Below are 21807 nucleotides of genomic sequence, written 5' to 3' on the forward strand. Positions count from 1 at the left end.
GGCAAAAAGCACCAGGGACCAATCTACAGCAGCCGACATTCCAGATTCGGACCCCAGGGCCATAAACAATCGACATGCATCACCTACATGAACCCCAAGACATCCAAGAGCAACAAAGGAAAGCTCAATCCTGCAAACCATGAGAAAAATAAGAGGCATGACACAGTTACTCCGCCCACAATAATACCAGATGCACACCACCTCAGGCAAGCATTGCGTTATTCTCTGCCCTACCCAGAACAGTAAGCACTCTGCATCCTGATGAGCAGCAAAGCAAAGTGACGAACACAAAAGAAACTGGAACTCAAGTCTAGATTTGAAGTCCAATGGCAGTACCACTAATCCCAAATCCCATGTTCTACCTCCACTAACCAACTTCTCTCCCACTTTATATCACCTTACACTACATATGCAGACAACCACCGCATCCTGCCAACTACTACTACATTAATTTGGAGCAATGCCGTGGCCCAAATCTTTGGCTTTCATTAGATTTTTGCACACAATCTCCCCCATGGAAGGAGCCAACTCCGCCTCATAGGACTAAGAAACCTTGCATATCCCCACAAGATACAAACAACCTACACACCCAAGCATCCAAGACACAAACTACACATGCATTCAGGAATTTGGTGCTTCTGGCATGCATTGAACACCCCAGCTTTCGTGCATGTCTCCAAGTCTCCCACCAAGACCCCAACCTCTGCTTTTCTTACACCGTATAGATGTGCACTATATAAGATAACTTTACTTAACTGCAGACAGCTTGACGCCAGCAAGCCAAAGTGGCCACTTTCTAAAAATGGATGCCAGGAATACAAATGAGTCACGCTGATAGGACCAAGGATGGCGGGGCCGGTTTAGTACTATCCAGCCATCTCCATTTACATGCAAGATGGTACGAGAAGATTTAAACAGCAAATGGATAAATACAAGGTATCCTGAACGTCTGGTCTCCTCCGGTTATACACCTGCCCTGGCTTTGAACACTTCACATTAGCTGCTTCCTTATGAAGGCTTCACACACTAGATTTGTCACTCACCAGTACTATACCTGCACCATCCTTCATAGGGAAAGCCACGAAGTAGGTAGCTACCATTCACCTCCAGTGGACCATCACCTTTGCTCCACTTTTGGCCTCCCAGTGTCTCACATCTGCACAAGATGCAGCACTTCAAATAGCAACTCCAAAGGAGCTGGATGCCCCATAAACATGCAAGATGGGCCAGTCTACTGGTTATGTTTGATCACACGAACTTCAACAAATACGACCATGGGCAACTGCATAAAATTGCATAGAGTTTAGGGGCACGTCTTTAAGTGGGTTTTTCTCCTTCCTCGGCAGCAGTTCACAACTGGGCTGGTTGAGGACAGCAGCGCCTCCCCCAGTGCATGTTCTCTTTGGTATGCAGGAGGAGCAGATCTTGTCTCCAGTGCATTTAACCAGTTTATGGAATCGCTGTTTGATCAGGGCTCAACACCGGCAGGCATTCGGCTCGTGTCCGGTAAGGCATGGGGCCATTTCAGGCATTTAGAGTGTTAACTATTAAGCAGTGCTCAAGTTCCACCTTTAAGCCGAAACTATTGTATTGGAGTACAGGCAGGGAGATTATGTGAGGAGTAACAAACTGCTTCAGTTTTTTGTTTTTACCCACCCATTCGCTGCCCCTGCTTATGGAAAACCCTGTGGCCATTTCCACCCACTCCATGCACAAAATTGACCTTGCTGGGATCGGAGCTAGCATCATGCAGTAACAAAGCTGTACTATTTCTTAGCTGTCTGTTCAGACTCCATGGCTTAAAGCGGTTAATGTGATAATGAATGTCTTTTGGGTCTTAAGCCACTTGATGTATGTTTATTGCACTAAGTCCTATTAAAAACAAGCATTAACAAAATCATCCGTTCTGGTTTACGGTAGTTATTGGTTAAGCATTTTCCAGGCACTGCCATATTAAAATAAATCCCACTATGTTTCAGATGTTGCAAACTTATGGCCAAGTAGTACCATTATGGCAGTGCCTGGCAAATGCCTAGGTCACGCCTTCACAAAAGGCTAAATTGTTAGCTTTGCTAAAGCTTGTGGGGGTTTTAAGGGAGGAATCAAATCGTGGAGCATTCCCTTGAACTAAACCCACCCAGTAGACATACCTCTTAATGGCTTCCCAGTTGTGGATGTAGAAATTGATTGCCTTATCCCCCTCTTGCACACAATGCTAAATTGTTAGAGTTTCTGCTCAACTGTTTTTCCCCTCAAGGGCCCTGTCCAGCAGACTTAAGGCTTCCAATTTCTTTCTGGGCTATCAAATCTAATATCCTGCAAGCGGACTTGCAGCCACCTGAGATTTCCCCACTGGGTTGCCAGCCAACATGGTTGCTCCTCTCAGGAAAAGGCATGTGTGGTAACAGACTGAATTGTGTGCATGTGCCATCTCGACCCAGACGAGACTCCCAACATATTACAAGCCCCAGAATCTCCCTCTAAAGCATCTAAAGCAACGCACCATGCTTAAACATGCTTGCTTGACTCAAAACAGTGGACCCAAGACAACAACCACCCAAGGGTTCTCTGCCAGATAGGGTCTCATGGGTTGAAGACCAGCACGTCTGCTGCTGGGAAGCTACCAAGTACAACATTTCCTCAAATGGAGACTTACTTTCTAGTGTTGCAACTTTATGCAATAGGCTTCAGCCTAGCTTGCATTCCACGTTGAATTACCAGCACATGGGGGGCCATGACCTTTGAAGAGATCTTGCTATTCACGTTGCTCAAAATACAAAGCTCGGGGCGAAAACACCATAGTGTGTCACGGTATTCCACCAGGCCTGGCTGCCTTATTTGGAAGTGCATAGTGTCAGTTTCCTCTCATCCAACTAGTGTAGTGCAATCCGATTGAGAAGATGCAGGCAATAGACGTACGGATCTCATCAGCAAACCTTTGGAGCCTTAGTTGATGCAAGGTTATTTATTGGTCTTTGTACAAAGGTTAAAACCTTTGCAACAAAGTAGTACATCGAACGCTGGGCAAAAAAAAAAAAAAAAAGAAAACAAATTGTATACACACACGTATAAAAGACGGTGTATGCTACAGTAAACAGGAACTGAACAGCGACGTCTGTATCGAGTGTAACAATTAAGCCGATTAAAGAAATACGCTAACTTGCCTATTTTAGGGAGGAATAGACAAGTCAGCCCAAGTGTGGGCCTAATAGACACTCCAGACAACTACAGGGGTAAACTGGTACAGTAAAAATATATATATTTTTGTTTGACCTTTCAGCCATGTTATTTATTATCTGTTGGGTGAGGAGCTAGCATTTCTCGTTTAGCGGTATTGGCTTCGCTTATTTCCTTACGTTGACAGTTCGTAATTTCTGTCCATATTATCTTGGTTGTCTGGTTTACATAGATATGCAATTCTTATCCCATGTTTACATACCATTTTATTTACATGCATAAGTACCTTATGTTCCGGTTGTGGAGGTTTGGGGCCAGAAGACCATATTAGTGGTGCCTGCTTCTGATCGCCACCACTTCCATTTATTTATTCGCATTTGTAGAGCGTGTAGACAGCCCCGGGGCTACGTGGCGCTTGTAAAGAGTGCATCTTAGTTGCAGGATTAACATTTTGGTTTTTTGGTACACAAGAAATATACAGTGCATTCAAAGGATTAGTTGGAGAGAAGTTTTAAAAAAAATGTCTGAAGGCGGGGAGAGTTCTCTGCTCTGAGAGCTGTGGGGAGCGAGTTCCATAGTTATAGTATAGTTCTATGTTTTGTTGTGGGTGGGATTGCTGTGCCAACTGGAGAGCAATGTTCTCCGATCAAGAGGCTGAATCAAAACAAAAGTATTTGAATGGTTGTTCTGGCACATCCCAATGGAAAGCACAGCAAGTTAACCAGTGAATGGAATACAATAATCCAGGGATCTGCAACCGCCTGCTCTCTAGGTGCATTGGACTAAAACATGATCAGCATTAACTACACTGGCTAAGAATGTAGGATGGGGGGGTCGGAGGTGTAGTCCAAAACACTTACAGCAATGACGTCTGGGCCCTTCAACCTTTTCAGTTAAAGGGGCCTCAGGACAATAGCCCCTATGGTGCCAGGCATTAGCATTGTAAGGCCGCAATATCTTCCTTTCGTTCTGGGGCTTTAAAGTGCACTTCACAGCACCTCCCTTAAAAGCTGCGTTTTCTGCAGCCCTTCAGTTCACCACTTTCCCTCTGGGTATACAGAAGTGTTAACACCTCATTGCCCTAAGGTTCCTACACATCAGCCACTTGCTGACAAAGGGACCTATAGCTTTTCAGTGGGCATTTAGTGTTTTGGCTCCCTGCCCGTCTCATAATAATGAGCGGCTATTAACTTCGCCTTTACTGATTTTTGGACATAAATACAGATGAAATCATTTTGTTTCCTTTCAGTATTTATTCATAATTTAAAATATAGGTCTCTTGCCAACTCTTCCAAGTTGCCAATCGTGTCTCAGAGGCCCATGTCTGCGCAATGAATAAAATGGCTCTATTTTACTGTGAACCGCATTGTTAGAGCAAAAATAGCAGTGACAGCCGTTTATTTTGAATGTGGAAATGTGAACATGTATCCTGGCTACACATGCAGGTACTCTGGTCCGCGAGCAACCAATTATAAGGCATTGAAGGATTACATTTCTCATTTCAATAAATATTGAAAGCTACTAGTTGCAGGTTATTTTTGTTCCAAAGCAAAAAAAAAAAATAATGGGGGATAAATGGACAAATGTTGAAAAGAAAAGACCAATAAAACATGGGTACCGTTGACTTTTTTCGGATCTAAGCAAGGCGCTTCTTAAATACCCCCCCACCCTCCTCTCCATCTTTGAAAGCGAATGGTTGCAGACCCCAGCAAAAAGGTAAACAAATGAAAGGAGTTAGATATGCGATATCGGAGGCACAAGGTGGAATTTCTCAGAAGGCAGCGTAATGGTGGCAATGCTTCAAGAAACCAAATCAAAAGAGGAAAAAAGGCTGCAAGCAGCTCCTGCGCGTTCCATCTAACCCACATAACTGTCTACACATTAAGGCCCTTTTTCTACCGAGCGTTTTTCCAATGGGGTTTTGCCATTATAAAATGATTCTGCGAATTAGGCCCTTAGTCTGTTGCAACATAGGCAAATATATTAAATGAGATGATAATGGCAGGATGCTGGCCATCCGTTCTGGAAGTGCAGTTTCCATGGGAGCCTGCAATGTCGTCTTGGACCTGCCAGTTCTGTTCAGCGGCCATCTTTGGTTATCTAAGGCAAGAAAGGTAACTAACTACATTGCTAATGGCAGCCAAGCAGGTGGAGGCGATGCCCAGTCCACCAAGTCTTTGGCAGATAATGGAATATTTTAGTTTTAAAAGCTACCGATGCTTAACAGATACAATCTACTAAATGTTAGTCGTTTCTAAACAAGGTTTAAGAAGAGTTTATATTGTCCCTAAATTAATTATTCCGCAGCCAAATACTAAACCTAAAAATGTGCTGTGCATTTGGAAAACATAAAGGGGGCTTTTAATCCATTGCAATTTGAAAGGTATATCCCAGATTTGGACTGTCCTAGTTACAAATTAAGAGCATGCAATAAGATATTCTCATCTTTATGATATGGTACAGTCAGTCATCCTTCGTGAGAATCCATCAGCCACCTTCAAAGTTTATTTTAAGCAGTTTCTGGTCGAAAATGACCCCCTGTTCTTCAAACAGACTTCCTTTCCATCACAGAAACCTAGTTCAACGATTATCTCAACCCCATCGCACACGGAGCCTTACCTCCCCGCTAGTACACAACAGGCCCAGTAGATCAGGGGAGCCTAGCCATCTTACACAAACACCAGTCAGTAATTTCCACCAATAGTCTTCCTGGCAACACCAAATGCAAATCCCTTCTCGCTAAGTTCCGACTAAGCCCATCAGTCACCCAGAGCGTCCTTCTCTTATATAGGCCACCCTGCTACGACCGACACTTTGCCGATTCTCTCCGTGACTCCCTCTCACCCACGCTGATCGAGCAACCTGCATTCACTATGCTGGGAGATTTCAAGATCTGATTTGATGCGTCTGCCAACTGCATGACCTGCTCCCTCGCTGACAATCTGGAAGCTCTCGGCCTGTCACAAATGATCTCACACCCCAACCCACAGTCCAGGACACACCCTATATGTACTTTCCTGCACATGTGGTGAAGTTGCCCCTCTTACGCCTCGCCCACTCATCTGGATTGATCGCCACTATCCCTTTCTCTCTCAATACCATTCCCACTCCCAACCACTACCACCAATCAATCCCCAAACTACCCAGCCACCCTCCCTCTTTGGAATAAACTCATGGTCAATTCCCTACCTGATAATCTTGAGATCTCTCTCGAAGGAAGGACACCCCTCCGTCGATCTCTGCGACCAATGGCTCTGAAGCTATGACGCCCCTCACACCATCTCGCTGCCACTCCTGATCGACCACACCCCAAAAGTGGTACAACCCCCCCTCAAACATCGCTTAGACCGAGCCTGGAGGACAACGAACTCCTCACCCCCTTTAACAAAACGGCCCTTGCAAGACAGACGGCTCATGTGTACGAAATCAAGAAAGCACAAATAAACATTATGCGAACAGAATCTCCACAATGCCCCATGAATTTTAATTCCCTTGGCTGCCTGACCTCCCCCTCCCCCCAACTCACAAGCTCTCTGCAATGAACTATCCATCCACTTCACAATGTTGCACTTGAAAGACAACACACAACTACAAAACTAGCTCTGAACCCTCCATCGACACCCGAACCCGCCACAATCCTGAACTCTTACTCGCCCTACCTCTTCTTTAACCCCTCTTTTCCAGGACAATTGACAACTTACTAGCACTTAGCCGGCCCTCAGGCTCGCTTGGAGACCCTTGCCTACCAGCCCTTCTAAAAAATATCCTTACCCCCACCCCGTGCCAGCAGCATACCATGCTCCATTGTAAAGAATGTGCGCGCATCAGGCATTTTTCCCAGAGGCTTTCAAAACCATGTAAAACCACTTCTCAAATAATCCAGCCTCGAGCCCCTCACTCAGACAAGTTGCGGCCCAATTTCCAATACCCACTTCATTGCCAAACCAATTGACCGTGCGGCACAGGCAACTTGGCCTCCTCACAGAAGCCAATAGTCTCTGTGGCCCAATTAGGGTCCCTCTGTGGAATGTAATCTTCTCTGGTGTACCATCTGGGACGACCAAAAAAAAAAAAACTGCCATTTCAGATGGGTGTGCCGCACTCCTCTCCCTAGATCTATCCGCAGATTTTACTACAATCGGTCATCCAACACTGAGGAACCGGCTTCTCATCCCAGGCATCAAAGACTCTGCCCTTAATTGGATCACCTCCTTTATTCCCAATAGCTCACAAATTGTTCTTCCCCCGCCCAGTCACAAAAAGGGGTGCTGAAAGGCGCCTCCCTTTTACCTCTGCATTTCAACCTCTACCAGCACTCATCTGCTCACACAACCTTACTTGCAACAACCACACAGATCATTTACAAAATCTCCAAGACGCAAGCCTTCTGCCTCGCCTCTTGTACATCGACCAGTGGATGACTAACAACCACCTATTCCTCAACCGGGGCAAATCAGATCCTAAAATGTGGCAAAACTGCTCTGATCCCCCAACCTTTACCGTGGCCGGCTGCCCTTGGAGCCCCACCTGCCACCTACCCCTCGGTCAAAAATCTTGGATGCACCATGGAGACAGACTATCCCTCTCCAAGCACATCAACTCGGTATCCAGAGCCTGCCATTTCCACCTATGCATCCTAAAACTAACCTATCCTTACCTCTCTTGTCCTCAGAGTCTCTGCAGTACTTGCCATTATCACGTCTCGCCAGGACTACGACGACTCAATCAATGTCGGCATTCCAGCACGCCAGATCAGCAAAACATCAACGTATCAAAAACAGCAGCCATGCTGCTCTTGTCCTCTCACCCAGAGAACATATCATGCCCACACTCAGAATTTTGCACTGACTCCCATTTAGCTAAAGAGCAACCTTCAAAGCCATGTGTTTCTCTCACACACACACACTGAGCCCTCCATTATACGGTACCAGAGTTCCTTCAGACCAAAAACATCCACTACCAGCCACCAGAAACCTCCAATCAGGCTCAGTCCTCCACCTGGCAATTCCACTGCACCACTCCACCAGAGTTGGCGGCTCTGCTTTCTCCATCCTAGCACCCGCGATCTGGATTACACATGCGATGCACGGAAAACTACACCTTCAAAAAAAGCCCTCACAACCTGGCCATTTACTGCATTTGGAAAACCCCTAAAATTGCTAATCCCAATGTACCGGCTCAGCACCCACCTGAAAGGGGCAGGCAGCCAGGTATTGTGCAAATATGAACCAAAGCACTTGGTAATGATCAGTAAGCATTTGATTTCTGGGTAGACTCTGGAAGCACACCCTTTCACCTCATGTGGCAAATAGTCAGAATAGACTGTTGCGGGTGCTAACTTATCACAGACGCACAACCCTGACAAAAGAAGCCAAGCACCCGAGCGTGTGCCCTAATAAAATGCCCTCAATGGCAGCAAGGAATGTATAATATACTACTCCACTGGCTGCAGACATGGCTAGCCACACACACACACGTATACAGCAAGGACTATGACAAAATGTGGCTGTGTTGTACACATAAAATCACTGCCTACTTACACCAGACTACACCTCAACACCCGACAGCAGAATGCAGCAATGACTTACGATAAATTGGCGAGTCTAGCACCGACGCCACCCTACTCCTCTCAGCACCCATCCACACAGGCCTGACTGCATGGTGCTCTACCGGAACCTGACCAGCCCTGCCTAGCTTTTTTTTTTGGCCAAATGCGCACACACCCTAACTTGTACTCCATGACCTACAACATTCTGGACTTCAACCCTTCCGAGGGCGTCCCCATTGTCAGCGCATTAAAACAATGAGGCTAAAATGGCACTACACAAATGACAAATACAATACAAATACACAAACTGGCCAGCAAAAAACATGCACACAACAATGCAATAGCAAAGCCCTGTGTGAAAAAAGGTGGCAATGATGATCCAGCACTCAGTCTGATCATGTGAATGATGACCGAATAATGTAACACTAGAGTCAGTGGTTTTTAACAACCATTTTCAGGAACTCCTAGAAACTCATGCTCCCATAAAAGACAAACGTGTCAGGCCCAACATAAACCATCAAAAACGATTCAATGAAGAATCCATTGCGCTTAAAGAAAAAAGAAAACTTGAAAGGAAATGTTTAAAAGACCCCACAGAAACTAATAAAATCAACTGGAGGAACGCACACATGGAATACAAGAACAAGCTGCCCATACTAAAAAAAAGCATGAACAAATTAACTCGGCCACAAACTCCACAGGTAAACTTTTCCAAATTTTGAAATCCATAGAGCAACCCAACTTTCCCCACCATTTCAACCCACCAAGACAGACTGCGAAAATGTACAAATAGCATTTTAAAACAAAATACTTAAAGCTAGAGAAACTATAACGAAGTGCAAAACAATCAGCCCACCCCAACCCAACATCAGTGAAGAAACCCAAAAAAAACTCACGGTCCTAAATTTCAGTTCACACCTATAACCATGAACATGAGGAAAACTATCCAAAATAAACTGCACATCGTGTACAGAAAACGTACTACCACCAAAACATACTTGATAACACAAATATCATTCCATTCCTCACGAATGGTAAACGCCTATTTTAGAGACCACGTTGTGCCAACGACAAGAAAAACAGGCACAGTCTCACCTCTGTCCAAGAAACCAGAACTAAAACAGGACCATCAAATCCCCGACCCATCACCAACTGTAATTTCCTATTGAAAATATTAGACAAAATTTCTACAGAATTACAATCTTCTCCATCCACAGCAGTCAGGAGTGAGAAAAACCGCACTGAATGTGCCATGTTGGACCAACAGACAAATGCTGGGACTCCTGGACAGGGGCAAAGCAGGATTGCTGATCTTACTGGGCCTTTCGGCAGCTTTTGATTTGCTGGATCACTGGAAGCTCCTTGAGGCCCTACATCATGTCGGAAATTGCTCCCAGGGAGGCACTGAATGGATATCTTCTTTCATCCAAGTTGGGGAACCCACGCATCAACAACTAAACCAGTGGATTGTGGCATTCCACAAGGACCCAGCTTCTCTCCACTTCTTTTAATTTGTACCTACGGTGCCCATGCACATTGCTAACCCAACTTAGCATATTCTTCACAAACTTTGCTGACGACACGCAGTGGCGTTTGAACTCAGTGGACATCATAACCAAGATAGCCCAAAACTAACATTCATATACAACACCATCGAAGCCTGGATGAACAACTGCACCAAAACTGAGTTTATGATCTTTGGCTCACCACATGCCAGCTTAATCTACATTTCATATCAAACAAACACCAATTAGTGTCGGAAAAAGTGAAAAACACTAGGAATCTATATGCAGGCATCACTTGGAGCAGAAGCCCAGATAGCATACTTAAAAAGAAACTGCCAATAATCCTGAAGACAATCAAACCCCAATTAAATAAGCAAAACAGCACAACCATAGCTAGAGCCACTATTCTCTCAAGATTAGACTATGGAAATGCCCTAATGCTGTGAGCCAGTAAAAAAAATAAAAAAAATGCATAAATCAGTGACAGGTGATCCAGAACAACGCGGTTGGAACCATCACCGACAAAAAGAAAAGAACACATCACAGGAAAAAGGAGGGACTTGCATTGGCTAGCCATAGAGGAACGAATCACATTCAAATCCCTGATGTTGGTTCACCGCTACACAAATGGAAATGGCCCTATACACCTCCAGAACCAATTCAAGAGATACGAACCAATTCGAAATCAGATCCATGAACAAAGGTCCCTTACAGACCAAGCCATCTAAAAAAATAAATAAAAAAAATCATAATCGCATGGCTTAGGTAGGGCCTTCCCTGCCAAAGCAATAGCAAAATGTAACACTACCCGAGACCTTAAAAACCGAAACAAATCTGAAAGGTTTTAAAAGAAACAAACCTTTTTTAAATAATCACCTACTAATTTGAGCACTGTTTAAACTGATCCACACACACCTATTTGTTGTCCCGTCACCATGTCCCTCCCTGTCTGTATGGAAAGCACTCTGATGCCTATGGTCTGCAGCGCTATACAAATAAATAAATGGTTGTATAAGTAAATTGAGAGGACTGTATTTAAGACAACCTGCCAGAATTCAGTACATACAAGTTCGCTGATTCTAGCGTGGATACCTTTTCAATATGCAGTTCATATCCTATCAAGGGATCTGTGATTTTTGCTCTGTGGGACATCCTCAATCTACAGGTACGGTTTCAATTTGAGCCTAAACGCAGTACCATTCCACCAGACTCAGAAGCTTGCGCCCCAGGTCACGTGCCAAGATCGGCCTCCAACATTTTGTACCAAACTACTGCCTCCCCCACACCCCCCAGTACTCCTTCACCAGGTTTAGAGGAGTGTGGCTGGTCATTTGAGCCATCTGCTCCTACTTAGTCCCAGTTTTTCATCACCAGCATAATCAACTGAGGACATGGACGTTGACAGTGCCTATTAGGATCTGGACCTGTGCCCATCTGCGGTTTGAAATTGCTGGGTGTCATCAAGTTCCTGGATAGAACATAGAAAAAGCCTGGTTAGCCAGACCCAAACAGCTAACAGTAGCTTTTTTCACTTCAAGCCAACGGGTGCAACAGTCAAATACCCATTTGACAAACATTCTGCTGGCCCCTGGGATTTGAATAAAGATGCACTGGGAAAATTCTAGAAAGCATGATAATCGTCTGTAATGGACACAAGTACACATGTAGTATTTCCTTTTAATCTGCACATTACTTGTAATCCTCATGTGCAGCTCATTTTTAAGGAATCCAATAAATTAATACAGTCTTGAGCACTCAGGAGACTGGGATTAAATAGCTCCTAGGCCGAGGTAATTAAGTTCTGGTGAGGGAAAAATGTGGACACCCAGGAGCTACTTCAACTACTGCTCTGCACAGCACCCCTTCCCTCTCCATAACCAAAGACAATTTGTTAAGCCTACCCGAATATCTGGACATACAACACCACCATTCCTATCCTATAACCTCCTAACAAGGCGACATGTTAAGACCACCACATTGAGTAAACTCTTCAGTTACTCGCCACCCCATCAGAAGTATTACAAAACAAATTAGTCACTTTACCCAACCCCAGCAGCCCTTTACTCTTTCTTGTCAAATCCAAACCAAACTATAACTGAACTGCTTGATGCACTTGCCCCTCCCCTTTCAACTAAGTCGCATCAGGGTTAAGCCCCCTTCTCCGAGGTTCATGGAACTAAACAAGTGCACCACTCAAATAAGTGACATAAAATGTGGAGGAACAGATATCCTCAATCTAGACCGGCACTGGTCCAAGAGGTTAAAAAAAATAAAAAAGGCATATCAACTATTTTGGCCTCTGGGAAGTCAAGCTCTCGTGACAGTCAAAAACTGCTCAAATCAAGTGCCTCACCCTATATAATCCCCTCACCTCCTTCAAGGCTACGGAAAAAACGCTATTAATGTTTTCACCCAGATGTGATGAAATAAAACAGGATAGATACCACAAAAATATGTACCGCCTGCTATCGATCCCACAAAACAAACCTGGACTGGCCCCTCACATCACAAAACCAACCTTACCCATCCACACTGCCAACCTAAAGCAGATAAATGAGCTGCCGACACCGCCTACCAGAATCATGCAAAGCCCAAGCACCCTAAAAATAAATGTTTAAATCATCATCAGTGGAGATCGCTAAAAATGCAAACTTGGACAAGAAACGTTAGCCGATGTGGCGAAACACGCACTGAACTTATTCCAACAAAAAGCCGAAACACTGTATGAATGGGAAAATAAGCGTGAAAGACACGTCGAGGAAAACATATGTATTGACGCGACTCCTATTCGCAATCTTAGAGGCCTTTCCTCCATTACAACTGTTTTGCCCGTGACAAATGAAGCTGTAACTAAATTATTTCCCACAACAGATCTAAAACTTGAGAGCCCAACTTCAAACACTACTCGAGGGAACAAGGTCATAACGGATCTAACAGCTTCAACTCTAGAGGGAGTCACCCCGTCACATGAGTTTCCTCCCCTTGCCATTCCTGAAGGTCAAGCAAGTGCTCTAAAGATGGCTGGAGCTCTCTCATTGCCTGAAAAAGAAAAGGCGAAAGTCACGCTATTCCACGACATTCTTTTGGCAAGTCAATCTCCAAGTAACTTGGCCCTCCTAGACCCTCAAACAGCGTCCTCTTCTGACCTGCTTCCTCAGCCTTCCCTGGTTGGCAAGGACTATCGACAAACAAGCCGACGCCAATTCCCCCGATCTTTTTGACATATTTAAAACTTCTAAGAACACCACTAATACCAGCGGGACTTCAAAAAACCCCAGAGACACGTGCAAAAAAAATAAATAAATAAGAAAAATAAAAAAAATAAAAATCAACGCCTGAAGAAAACAAAGCGTGGAAACGACTCACGGAAATTCTTAAGAAATATCAAAACTGTTTAACGTCACAGTTAACAGTACAATCACAAAACAAACACGGGGAGTACTCAAAGGCCCTACTAACGAAGCTGCAATTGTGCATGACCAAGTTGTTGAGCCAACAAATGATTCTTGTAATATCTCTGAGGAGCTAATGAACATGTCAACCTACAACGACAATGATGGGGTGGAGCCGTGTCAGACTGAGGGAATCAAAGAAGTGCCCAGTACATCTAACGACCAAATGATTGGCAACGCTGACGGAGCGCTGACCACCGCCCAAATGCCACAACTGCCTGCACTACCACAATCAGAGGCTAAAGCACAGAAGGAAATCAAAGAAGTGGCCGGCCCATCTAACAATGACCAAACGATTGGCAACGTTGATGGAACGTTAAAAGGCTCCCGAATGCCACAACTGTCTGCCCTACCACAATTAGACGCCAAAGCTCCTCCTGTGCCTGCTCTACCCTGTAGAGCGAAGGCGTACGGCATAACATTGCCTCCACAACACAGTAAAGTAGTAAGACGGTGTGAAGTGATTCAGCAAATTACAACACCGCGGGATCTCCTTGACAAACCTGAGTTCATATTTATGACACTCGACGAAAAACGTCGTAAGATAGTAGCAAAAACCAACAAAATGGATGGTAATTTGAGAGCAACTGAACCTCAAACAACTTTCGACAGCTGTTGTAAGCCAGAGTCAGTATGGTCTAATACATCCCACAACCAAAAAGTCCACAAAAAGGCTTGCACACTTGATACACAACCAGAGTCGAGCATCAATCCTACAAGGAACTGAGACGAACTGGAAGAGATGGCTCTAAAAATATTCCTCCAACCTTAAAAGACCCAAAGAAGCGAGGCAACACTGAATACACCATTGGCTCACCAAATACTTCTGGAATGCACAGAGTCACCTGATGATTTAATCTTAAATCGCCACAGCGTATTGGAGTTGTGTCATCTTGTTCCGAGCCATTGAATCTGGTGATCTGAAAATTGTAGAATTTTACAGTGAATCTAAAAACGACGCGGTAATACTACACCTCCAGTCCGAACTTATAGCGGATGCACTGCTAGAAGCAGGTCCTGTATTAATGTCAGTGGGCTTCGACATCTCCACAGCACCAATGAGACCTGCATCCAGAGAAACGGAGAAATATTTTGTAGAGCACTCAATAGTAGAGCGCATCCGTTGGATGTGTCTGCAGCTAATCGAACTTCTCTGGTGACACGTCCTGTGGCTACCTCACAAACTGCGCTTTCAGACTCCGAGAACCTGCTTAAAACGTCACGAATGACTGTATAAGGATAACTATCCAAGGATTGAACAGTGCCACCCACAATGCAGACAATTTACAAGAACTTGCTTCTCAGGCAGATAATGAAAACGACTGGTCTTGGGTTGCTGGTACACGGAACACTGATTATTCCAATTAGCGCCAGGCCCTAAACCACTGCCCAAAATACATCTTGGGATCTTGGAACACTAGGGGCTTTACGCATTTGCCAATGCCACCCTGTTGCAACATCAACTTCAGAAGTGGTCTACTGAATGCAACCAGGTCGATCCAAGACAAACTGGCTTCGTGAAAGGGGTGGGCTGTGGTGTCAACCTCCTGTTGAATCTTCTGAAGATGGAAGCGCATCGAACTCAAAGGTCTATTTAGCTCTAATAGACCTATCACAAGCGTTCAACAGCATAAATAGAGATCTGCTTTGGAGAAAGCCGAGTGCATGGAACTGTCCTAGCTTATTGGCAGCCATTCGTGAATTACACACAAATACTTCAATCAGAGTCAGATTAGATGTTAAGGAAAATTTATCAGCACCAATTGATACGTTGAGGGGAGTGAAACAAGGGTGCCCCCTAGCAGCCAGCATTTTCAACTTGTTACATAAAAGAGATCTTTAAGGAGTTGAATATGTTCCCCCCTAAAATACATGGCACTCACATTGACTATCTTGTTTACGCGGATGATCTTATCCTCTTGGATTCAACACCCATAGGCCTTCAACGTAAACCTTGTGCTGTGGAAAAATATCTAACATTGAATGGCCTTATTATCAACAAGGGGAAATGTGAAAAACAGGTAACAGCGGAAACAAGAAAAAATTCAATTGGCACCTTGATAAGGAGTGGATCGGGATTGTAAAGAATGCCACTTATCTAGGGTTGAGAATTAGTGCTAGTAGAAATGACGCACCATGGATGGAGCTAACAAAAAGCAAATGCCGACAGCTGGCATGTCAGGCGTCATTGATTAACAATAAATTTGGCAAATTCTCCCTAAAACCGACTGATTTTCTTCGAGCAAAAAGTGGTACCAGCCTTGATATATGGTGGCGAAAATGTTTTTGGCTGCGGGTACGATGTATGGAACTCGCTAGAAAACATCTTCTGGTCGAAAGTTCCACACCGGCCTAGAGGAATTGCAACGGCCTGCATAAGGTACAAACTTGGATGCATCTCAATGAAAGCCAGTGTCGCTTGGAACCTGCTAAGTTTATTTAGGAAAACAGTGCAAATGAATCCACCACTGCAAATTGAAATACTTCACAACCCAGAGACACGTAAACTGAGATCTGACTCGTGGATGATGAAAGACGATCCCGGAGAAGCAAGAGCTTATGGCCAGTTACCGGAATACCTAGCGCGCTTCCCGGATCAACGCTCGAGAACACTATACATGCAGTTTAGGCTTAACGCGTTGCCTACTAAGGAGCGTGTAAACTTTTGGTCCCAGTCCGACGATTCGGACCCATCGTGTCAACTTTGTGGTGCAAAATATGAAACCCTTAAACACTTGACAGTGTCATGTCCTGGACTGGAGCAGCAAAGGAACACCACTTTTGGGCCAGTCACAAACAAATTCCAGTTCCTCGCTAAAGAGGACTGGTGGAGAGCGCTGTTTGATGGCTCCAATAGATCGGTTTTATGCGCACTGACCACCTTTTTGCGTATTCTAAAAGACTTTAGACGCTAAGCCTGTGACTAACCTGTAGTTACACTATTATCTGCTTGTTCACGACGACGGCTGTGAACCAGACGAACTAGGAAAGAGGTGGCGGACTCTAAACTATTTTTCTTTCGTATGCGGTTTTCTTTTTTAAAAGGTTTGTAAAAACTGAATTTTATATATATATATATATATATATATATATACACACACACACACACATTTTAAAAAACGACCTGGACCCAGACGACTTTGCAACTACTGGCCCATCACCAACACGCCTCTTCCCCAAGAATGCATTGGTAAAATGGAAATTGCACCAGGCCTAGAAGTTGGCACCAACCACTGTCAAGCAACAATTGACTACCGGGCAGTAAGCAGTTCTGTGCAGCCCTGCAAATACGGGGTGAAACAGCAACTTATACTCCTAAAAATAGGTAAACACCCCCCATAAGAATGGGAAATGGACACGTGAGCTTTTTCGCCCAAAAAGCTCCATGAATGTTTGCACCGGTAGTACATGCAGAGGTCGACTGTAGCTTTCAACATGCAGGAATAACTTGGTGCAAAGAAGTATTCCAGCAAAAAAACACTTTACTGCCATGCAGAATCGGCGGACAACAAGGTAAGAAATAACACTTCGAACCCCCACACCAGTGATCCAAATAGAAAATATGAAATTTAATACAGGCTACCAGTTACCGGAATTCTCCATCGGACACACGGAACCAGGGGTCAAGAGAATCCCGTTTTCGCATCATCAAGGGAATCTCTAATGTGGTACCGACAGGAAGGGAAGAGTGGGAATGAGACATTGTATTCAGGCGAGTACTTCCAATTCAAAACCTACACATTTGACTAGTTACACACAGATACTCGATTAATTAACTGGAACCCCGTGTGTGATTCCGATTCTTTATCCGGCAGAAGCTGCTGTATCTAAGGTTCTCACAGACACCGTTGCATTGCTACATAAAATACCCAACTAGATCATTCCTGGACACGCCTGGTGCAAAATTGATTGTGAGGAAGCTACCAGTAACATGTTCGTGTTTCTTCCTGGGGTCAGTAGCCAAAGTGGTAAATTGTGTACAAGTACTTAACAAGGAAACAAAAATAACCACTGCGGGCATTTCCGTAGATATGATTACATCTGCAGTAGCACCTTTACATCGGTTCAATACTACAAATGGATAATTCAAGAAAAAAAGAGCGCTGGGAGAACAGAAATGTGGCAACAGTGGGCGTGGAGAGTTTCTCAACAGGATGTGACTTTCCCGAAAGTAACACATGGAATCGTATTCCCCTGGCAATGAGAAACTGGAATATCAATCCGTTCGGCCGAACCAACGGACAAATCAAAAAAACATACAGGCGGCGACTGTAACTAAATAGTAGCGATTAACTCGTGTGTACTGCATACTTTCTAGTAAGCCTTTTGTATAAAACAAAAACGCATTCCGGGAAAATCGAGTAGCTAGCACGTTTAACTACATGAATATTACCACTTTGAGCGGTGTCTTCGAATACACGTCTTATTTACTAAAACGAGATCTATGCCATGAACATGGATTAAAGGGGGGGGGGGAAGGGGGAGAACTGTGCGTCCGATTTACAAAAGCATTTTTTTCAATGAGACTTTCCCCATTGAAAAACATTTTGGTAAATTGGACCCAAGCGTGGTTAAAAAAACGAGAAGACAACGTATCAGAATGCTGGTAACCAGGTTGCACAATTAGGTAGGTAAAAAGAAAGTAGACAACCCGACCTATCAATGGCAGACAGGAAACTAGAGTCCATTCGCAGATGCATTCCAGATGTTAGTATAACGCCCCCCGCCGCAGCAGCAGTTGCGATGGTAGGGGGATAATGGAGGTTACAGCAAACAACATCTGGAAATATGTAGCTACAATATCAAAAAGGTTGACTCGTGCACGATCACTGGCTTTGTGTGGTCAGACACACACAAAATGATGTTCCAACCAGCACAACAAAATGTACTTTTCGCCGGTTACCACCCACGTCAATATTACGACCCCACCCCAAATGGTTGTCAATTCAGTCACCGGACAAATAAAAATGCAACGTCCCATTTACAAGAGAAGTGTATATGCAAAACTCCTAACACTGCATTCAGAGCTAGCCTGAAAAATTAAGCACGATGCAAGTGGGATGGCAGAATGGGCGATTGAGAGTGATGGCAATATGACAGCGAGCGCGGAAGCGGGGTGGTGGTGATAGCGGCAGGGGCAATCACACTATATACAAGTCATGCGAGGGAAGGGGACATAGCTATAAGATGGTTTAAGGGTGCACAAATGCGATTTTAAAAAAGGTGAGAAGGGGGTGCCCACTTTGGGGGGGAGCATTAATAACCATAGGGCGCGGTTCCAGTCGTCACTTACCCGTCACCCACCACCACACACTTGATGGCCTGCATGGTGGCGCTGTTTGGAAGTGCGACTGGATCGCTCGGCGGGGGCTGCTGGATTCGCGACCCACTGTTCAAACCTCGGCCAGACACTCCCTAGAAGCCGATCTCAGGCACCAGCGGCCACCACCCTAAACCCTAGACTGAGCTGCAAGGAAACAGGAAGTGGCGCGAAAAGCACATCCGGCCTCACCTCAGGGGGGCGGGGACGAGCGGAGAGAGGCGTCCACTAATGCACCATGGAAAGAGAAAAGGGATAGCTATTACGAACACTATCACATGACGTTACAATTATCTTGTCAAACGTTTTGCACCAACATAACGGGTATCTGGCAATTTGTTATAGGTACGATCGAAATCGAGCCTTTAAAATATGAAAAGCACTTTAAACATTGTAAAAATCCGGAAAGAAATATAGTCAAGCTTAAAAAAACAATGAATTGTTTAAAATAACTCATTTTTCGTGTTTTACTGGCGTATTTCAAATATGTTTTTTTACATCTTTTAATGATCATAGAATTGCTCGAAACAAATCTTGCTTATCACAGTATATCAATGCCGTATGGCATTCTAGGAAACACAGCTCCAAGATGGAAGTTATCTTAAAGTGTACCAAAAGCAGCTCCTGCTCGTTGTGCAGGAGCCGAGACCAGCGGTGGTACATTTTTGAACAGATGTGATTTCTTGGTCACCTAAGTGAGAAATGCAGCAAAAGTAACCTGAAAGCCAAATATGTCAACCCTTACAAGATTGATGTAATTTTCAGCACTTCTTTACAGTAAAACATTCTATCAGTAAAGCCTATTTTAAAGTTTAGTTCAAGCATATTTGTTGATACCAAATGCCACTGAGGTGCTCATAAATATCTGCAAAATGCAATAAGCCAGAATATAATTGCAGTGATTTGATCTCATTTCCAAGATGGTTGTCAGAGACCGAGGCTGCCAGCTTTCCGACAACACCGTCTCTCTCGATGTGACGACAACGCGCGGCCTTAAATTGCAGGCACGTTTCCTTTGGCGCGCCCACGCATTGATGACTTCATGCGCGCCCCCTTGTTTGTAAGGGAAGTGGTCGTCTGTGCCCTAGGGGCAATTTCTTACAAATAAAATCCTAGAGTCCACCGATGTATACAAGCGCCGCAAAGATTTAAACAACCTCCGTCACATTTAGTTTATTTATTTTCAGTTTTTTGTTAGAACTTTGTATGTTCTAATACAGCGTGTTGTTATTTTAAGAGAAAAAGAACAGTAATTGATAATTGTGTCGAAGACGCACGTTTTATACATTCAAAAAAAATTGGTTGATTTACAGAATACACAGCTGTCCTAGGGACCGTTTCCATACTTGCTGGCATTTTAGATCACCTGGAAGTAAGGTTACCATATCAACCACGCTTTTAGGGACAATCCCAGCTTTCAGTCCCTTGACCCTGTCTGACTGTAAATGACACCACGAGCCTCTTGTAGACAAGGAGACTTGCTCTATTCTGTTACAAGATAGATAAAGCAAAGATGCACTGAAAGACATCCATGGGCCACCCTCTGTTAAGTTCCGCCCTGCGTCCCGCTACGCGGTGACGCAGGGCGTCCTAAATAAAAGCCCCGCCCCTGCGTTCGGGAGGCAGTTCCGGGGCCGACCAGCAACCTGTGTGGGTGTGTGATCATTCGGCTCCCGCTGGAGCTGCGCAACAGGCCGCGCGGCCTACCAGCATTCTGCCAGCCCCCGCGCGCGCAGGCCGAGGGCTGACAACATAACAATGGCGACGAGGCGAGATTAACTCCACTACACGCTCAGTGTTTTGAAGGCACCCTAACGCCCTACAGCCATCGCAGCAAAATTTTTGGACACCCGGTGGGGGTGGAATCACACACGTGACCCCCCACCCCAAAAAAAAAAAAAAAAAATTTCTCTCTTCCTTCTCTCTGCCACTCCGTTTTTCGCCCCATCCACCATGACCAAAGCTCTTCCTCTGGGCACTGGAGAACCTGGTGGCATCTGGCATCCAACACCAGAGGGCAGCAACACGGAGTGACGGGAGCGCCAGGCCCTGAACTGTCCCACAAAGCGCCTGGGAACGGCAGCACCTCCAAGGTAGGCCCGACGTCGCGGCGCTGGTGGTAGTCGGAAGAACTCACGACAACACCGATCAGGTCCACGCCAACATGGCGGCCGGCACGTCCACGCCTGGGCCCACCACGCCGTCCAGAATTGCGGCGAACCTGTCCATGACGTCACCTCCACCTCACACACGGGAGTTCGTCGACACTGGTCCAGCCGTTTGACCCATTCACGGATCCATCATCGAGCGGACCCAGATGGCAGCTGTGGATTCAGAAATTTGAGATGGCGATGGAGTGCAAAGAGATTACGGCGCCCAGGAAAATGAAGGCACACCTACTACTCAGCGTGGGTGACGAGGTACTGCGCATTTTCAACTCCCTGAACGTTGATGATGGCCAGGATGCATACCAAAACGCGAAAGATGCCCTCACGGCTCATTTTCTCCCTCAACTAAATCCAGACTATGAGACGTTTCTCTTCTGCACCACCTTACAGGCAGCGGAGGAAACCCTTGATGCATATCACACCCGTCTGAGAAAGCTAGCCATGTCCTGCGAGTTCACGAACGTGGAGAGGGAGATCAGGAGGCAAATCATCAACGGGATACACTCGGAAAAGCTAAGGAGCCTGATACTTAGCGAAAAGGGTATTCCCCTACAGCGGATCCTTGAACTAGGACGTGAAAGGGAACTGGCCCACACCAGAGCGGCCAACATGGAGGCCACGCTACACAGGCTGCAAC

The 21807-nt window shown here is 45.1% G+C and overlaps 1 protein-coding gene across 2 annotated transcripts in view; it reads right to left on the reverse strand.

The window, feature by feature from the left end:
• RAC1 (Rac family small GTPase 1) overlaps positions 1 to 19268 on the reverse strand; it is a 208895-nt gene extending 189627 nt beyond the window's left edge. Inside the window, exon 1 of one of the 2 annotated variants that reach the window (XM_069645625.1) lies at positions 18976 to 19268. In XM_069645625.1, coding sequence (XP_069501726.1) covers positions 18976 to 19010 — 35 coding nt within the window. In that variant the 5' untranslated portion in view covers positions 19011 to 19268. The remainder of the gene's footprint in view (positions 1 to 18975) is intronic. The other variant, XM_069645624.1, reaches the window with a different exon arrangement.
• Positions 19269 to 21807: the final 2539 nt, after the last annotated feature.

This window comes from Ambystoma mexicanum, chromosome 2p (genome assembly GCF_040938575.1).
Source record: "Ambystoma mexicanum isolate Mex_15411 chromosome 2p, UKY_AmexF1_1, whole genome shotgun sequence".
Taxonomy (NCBI): Eukaryota; Metazoa; Chordata; class Amphibia; order Caudata; family Ambystomatidae; genus Ambystoma; species Ambystoma mexicanum.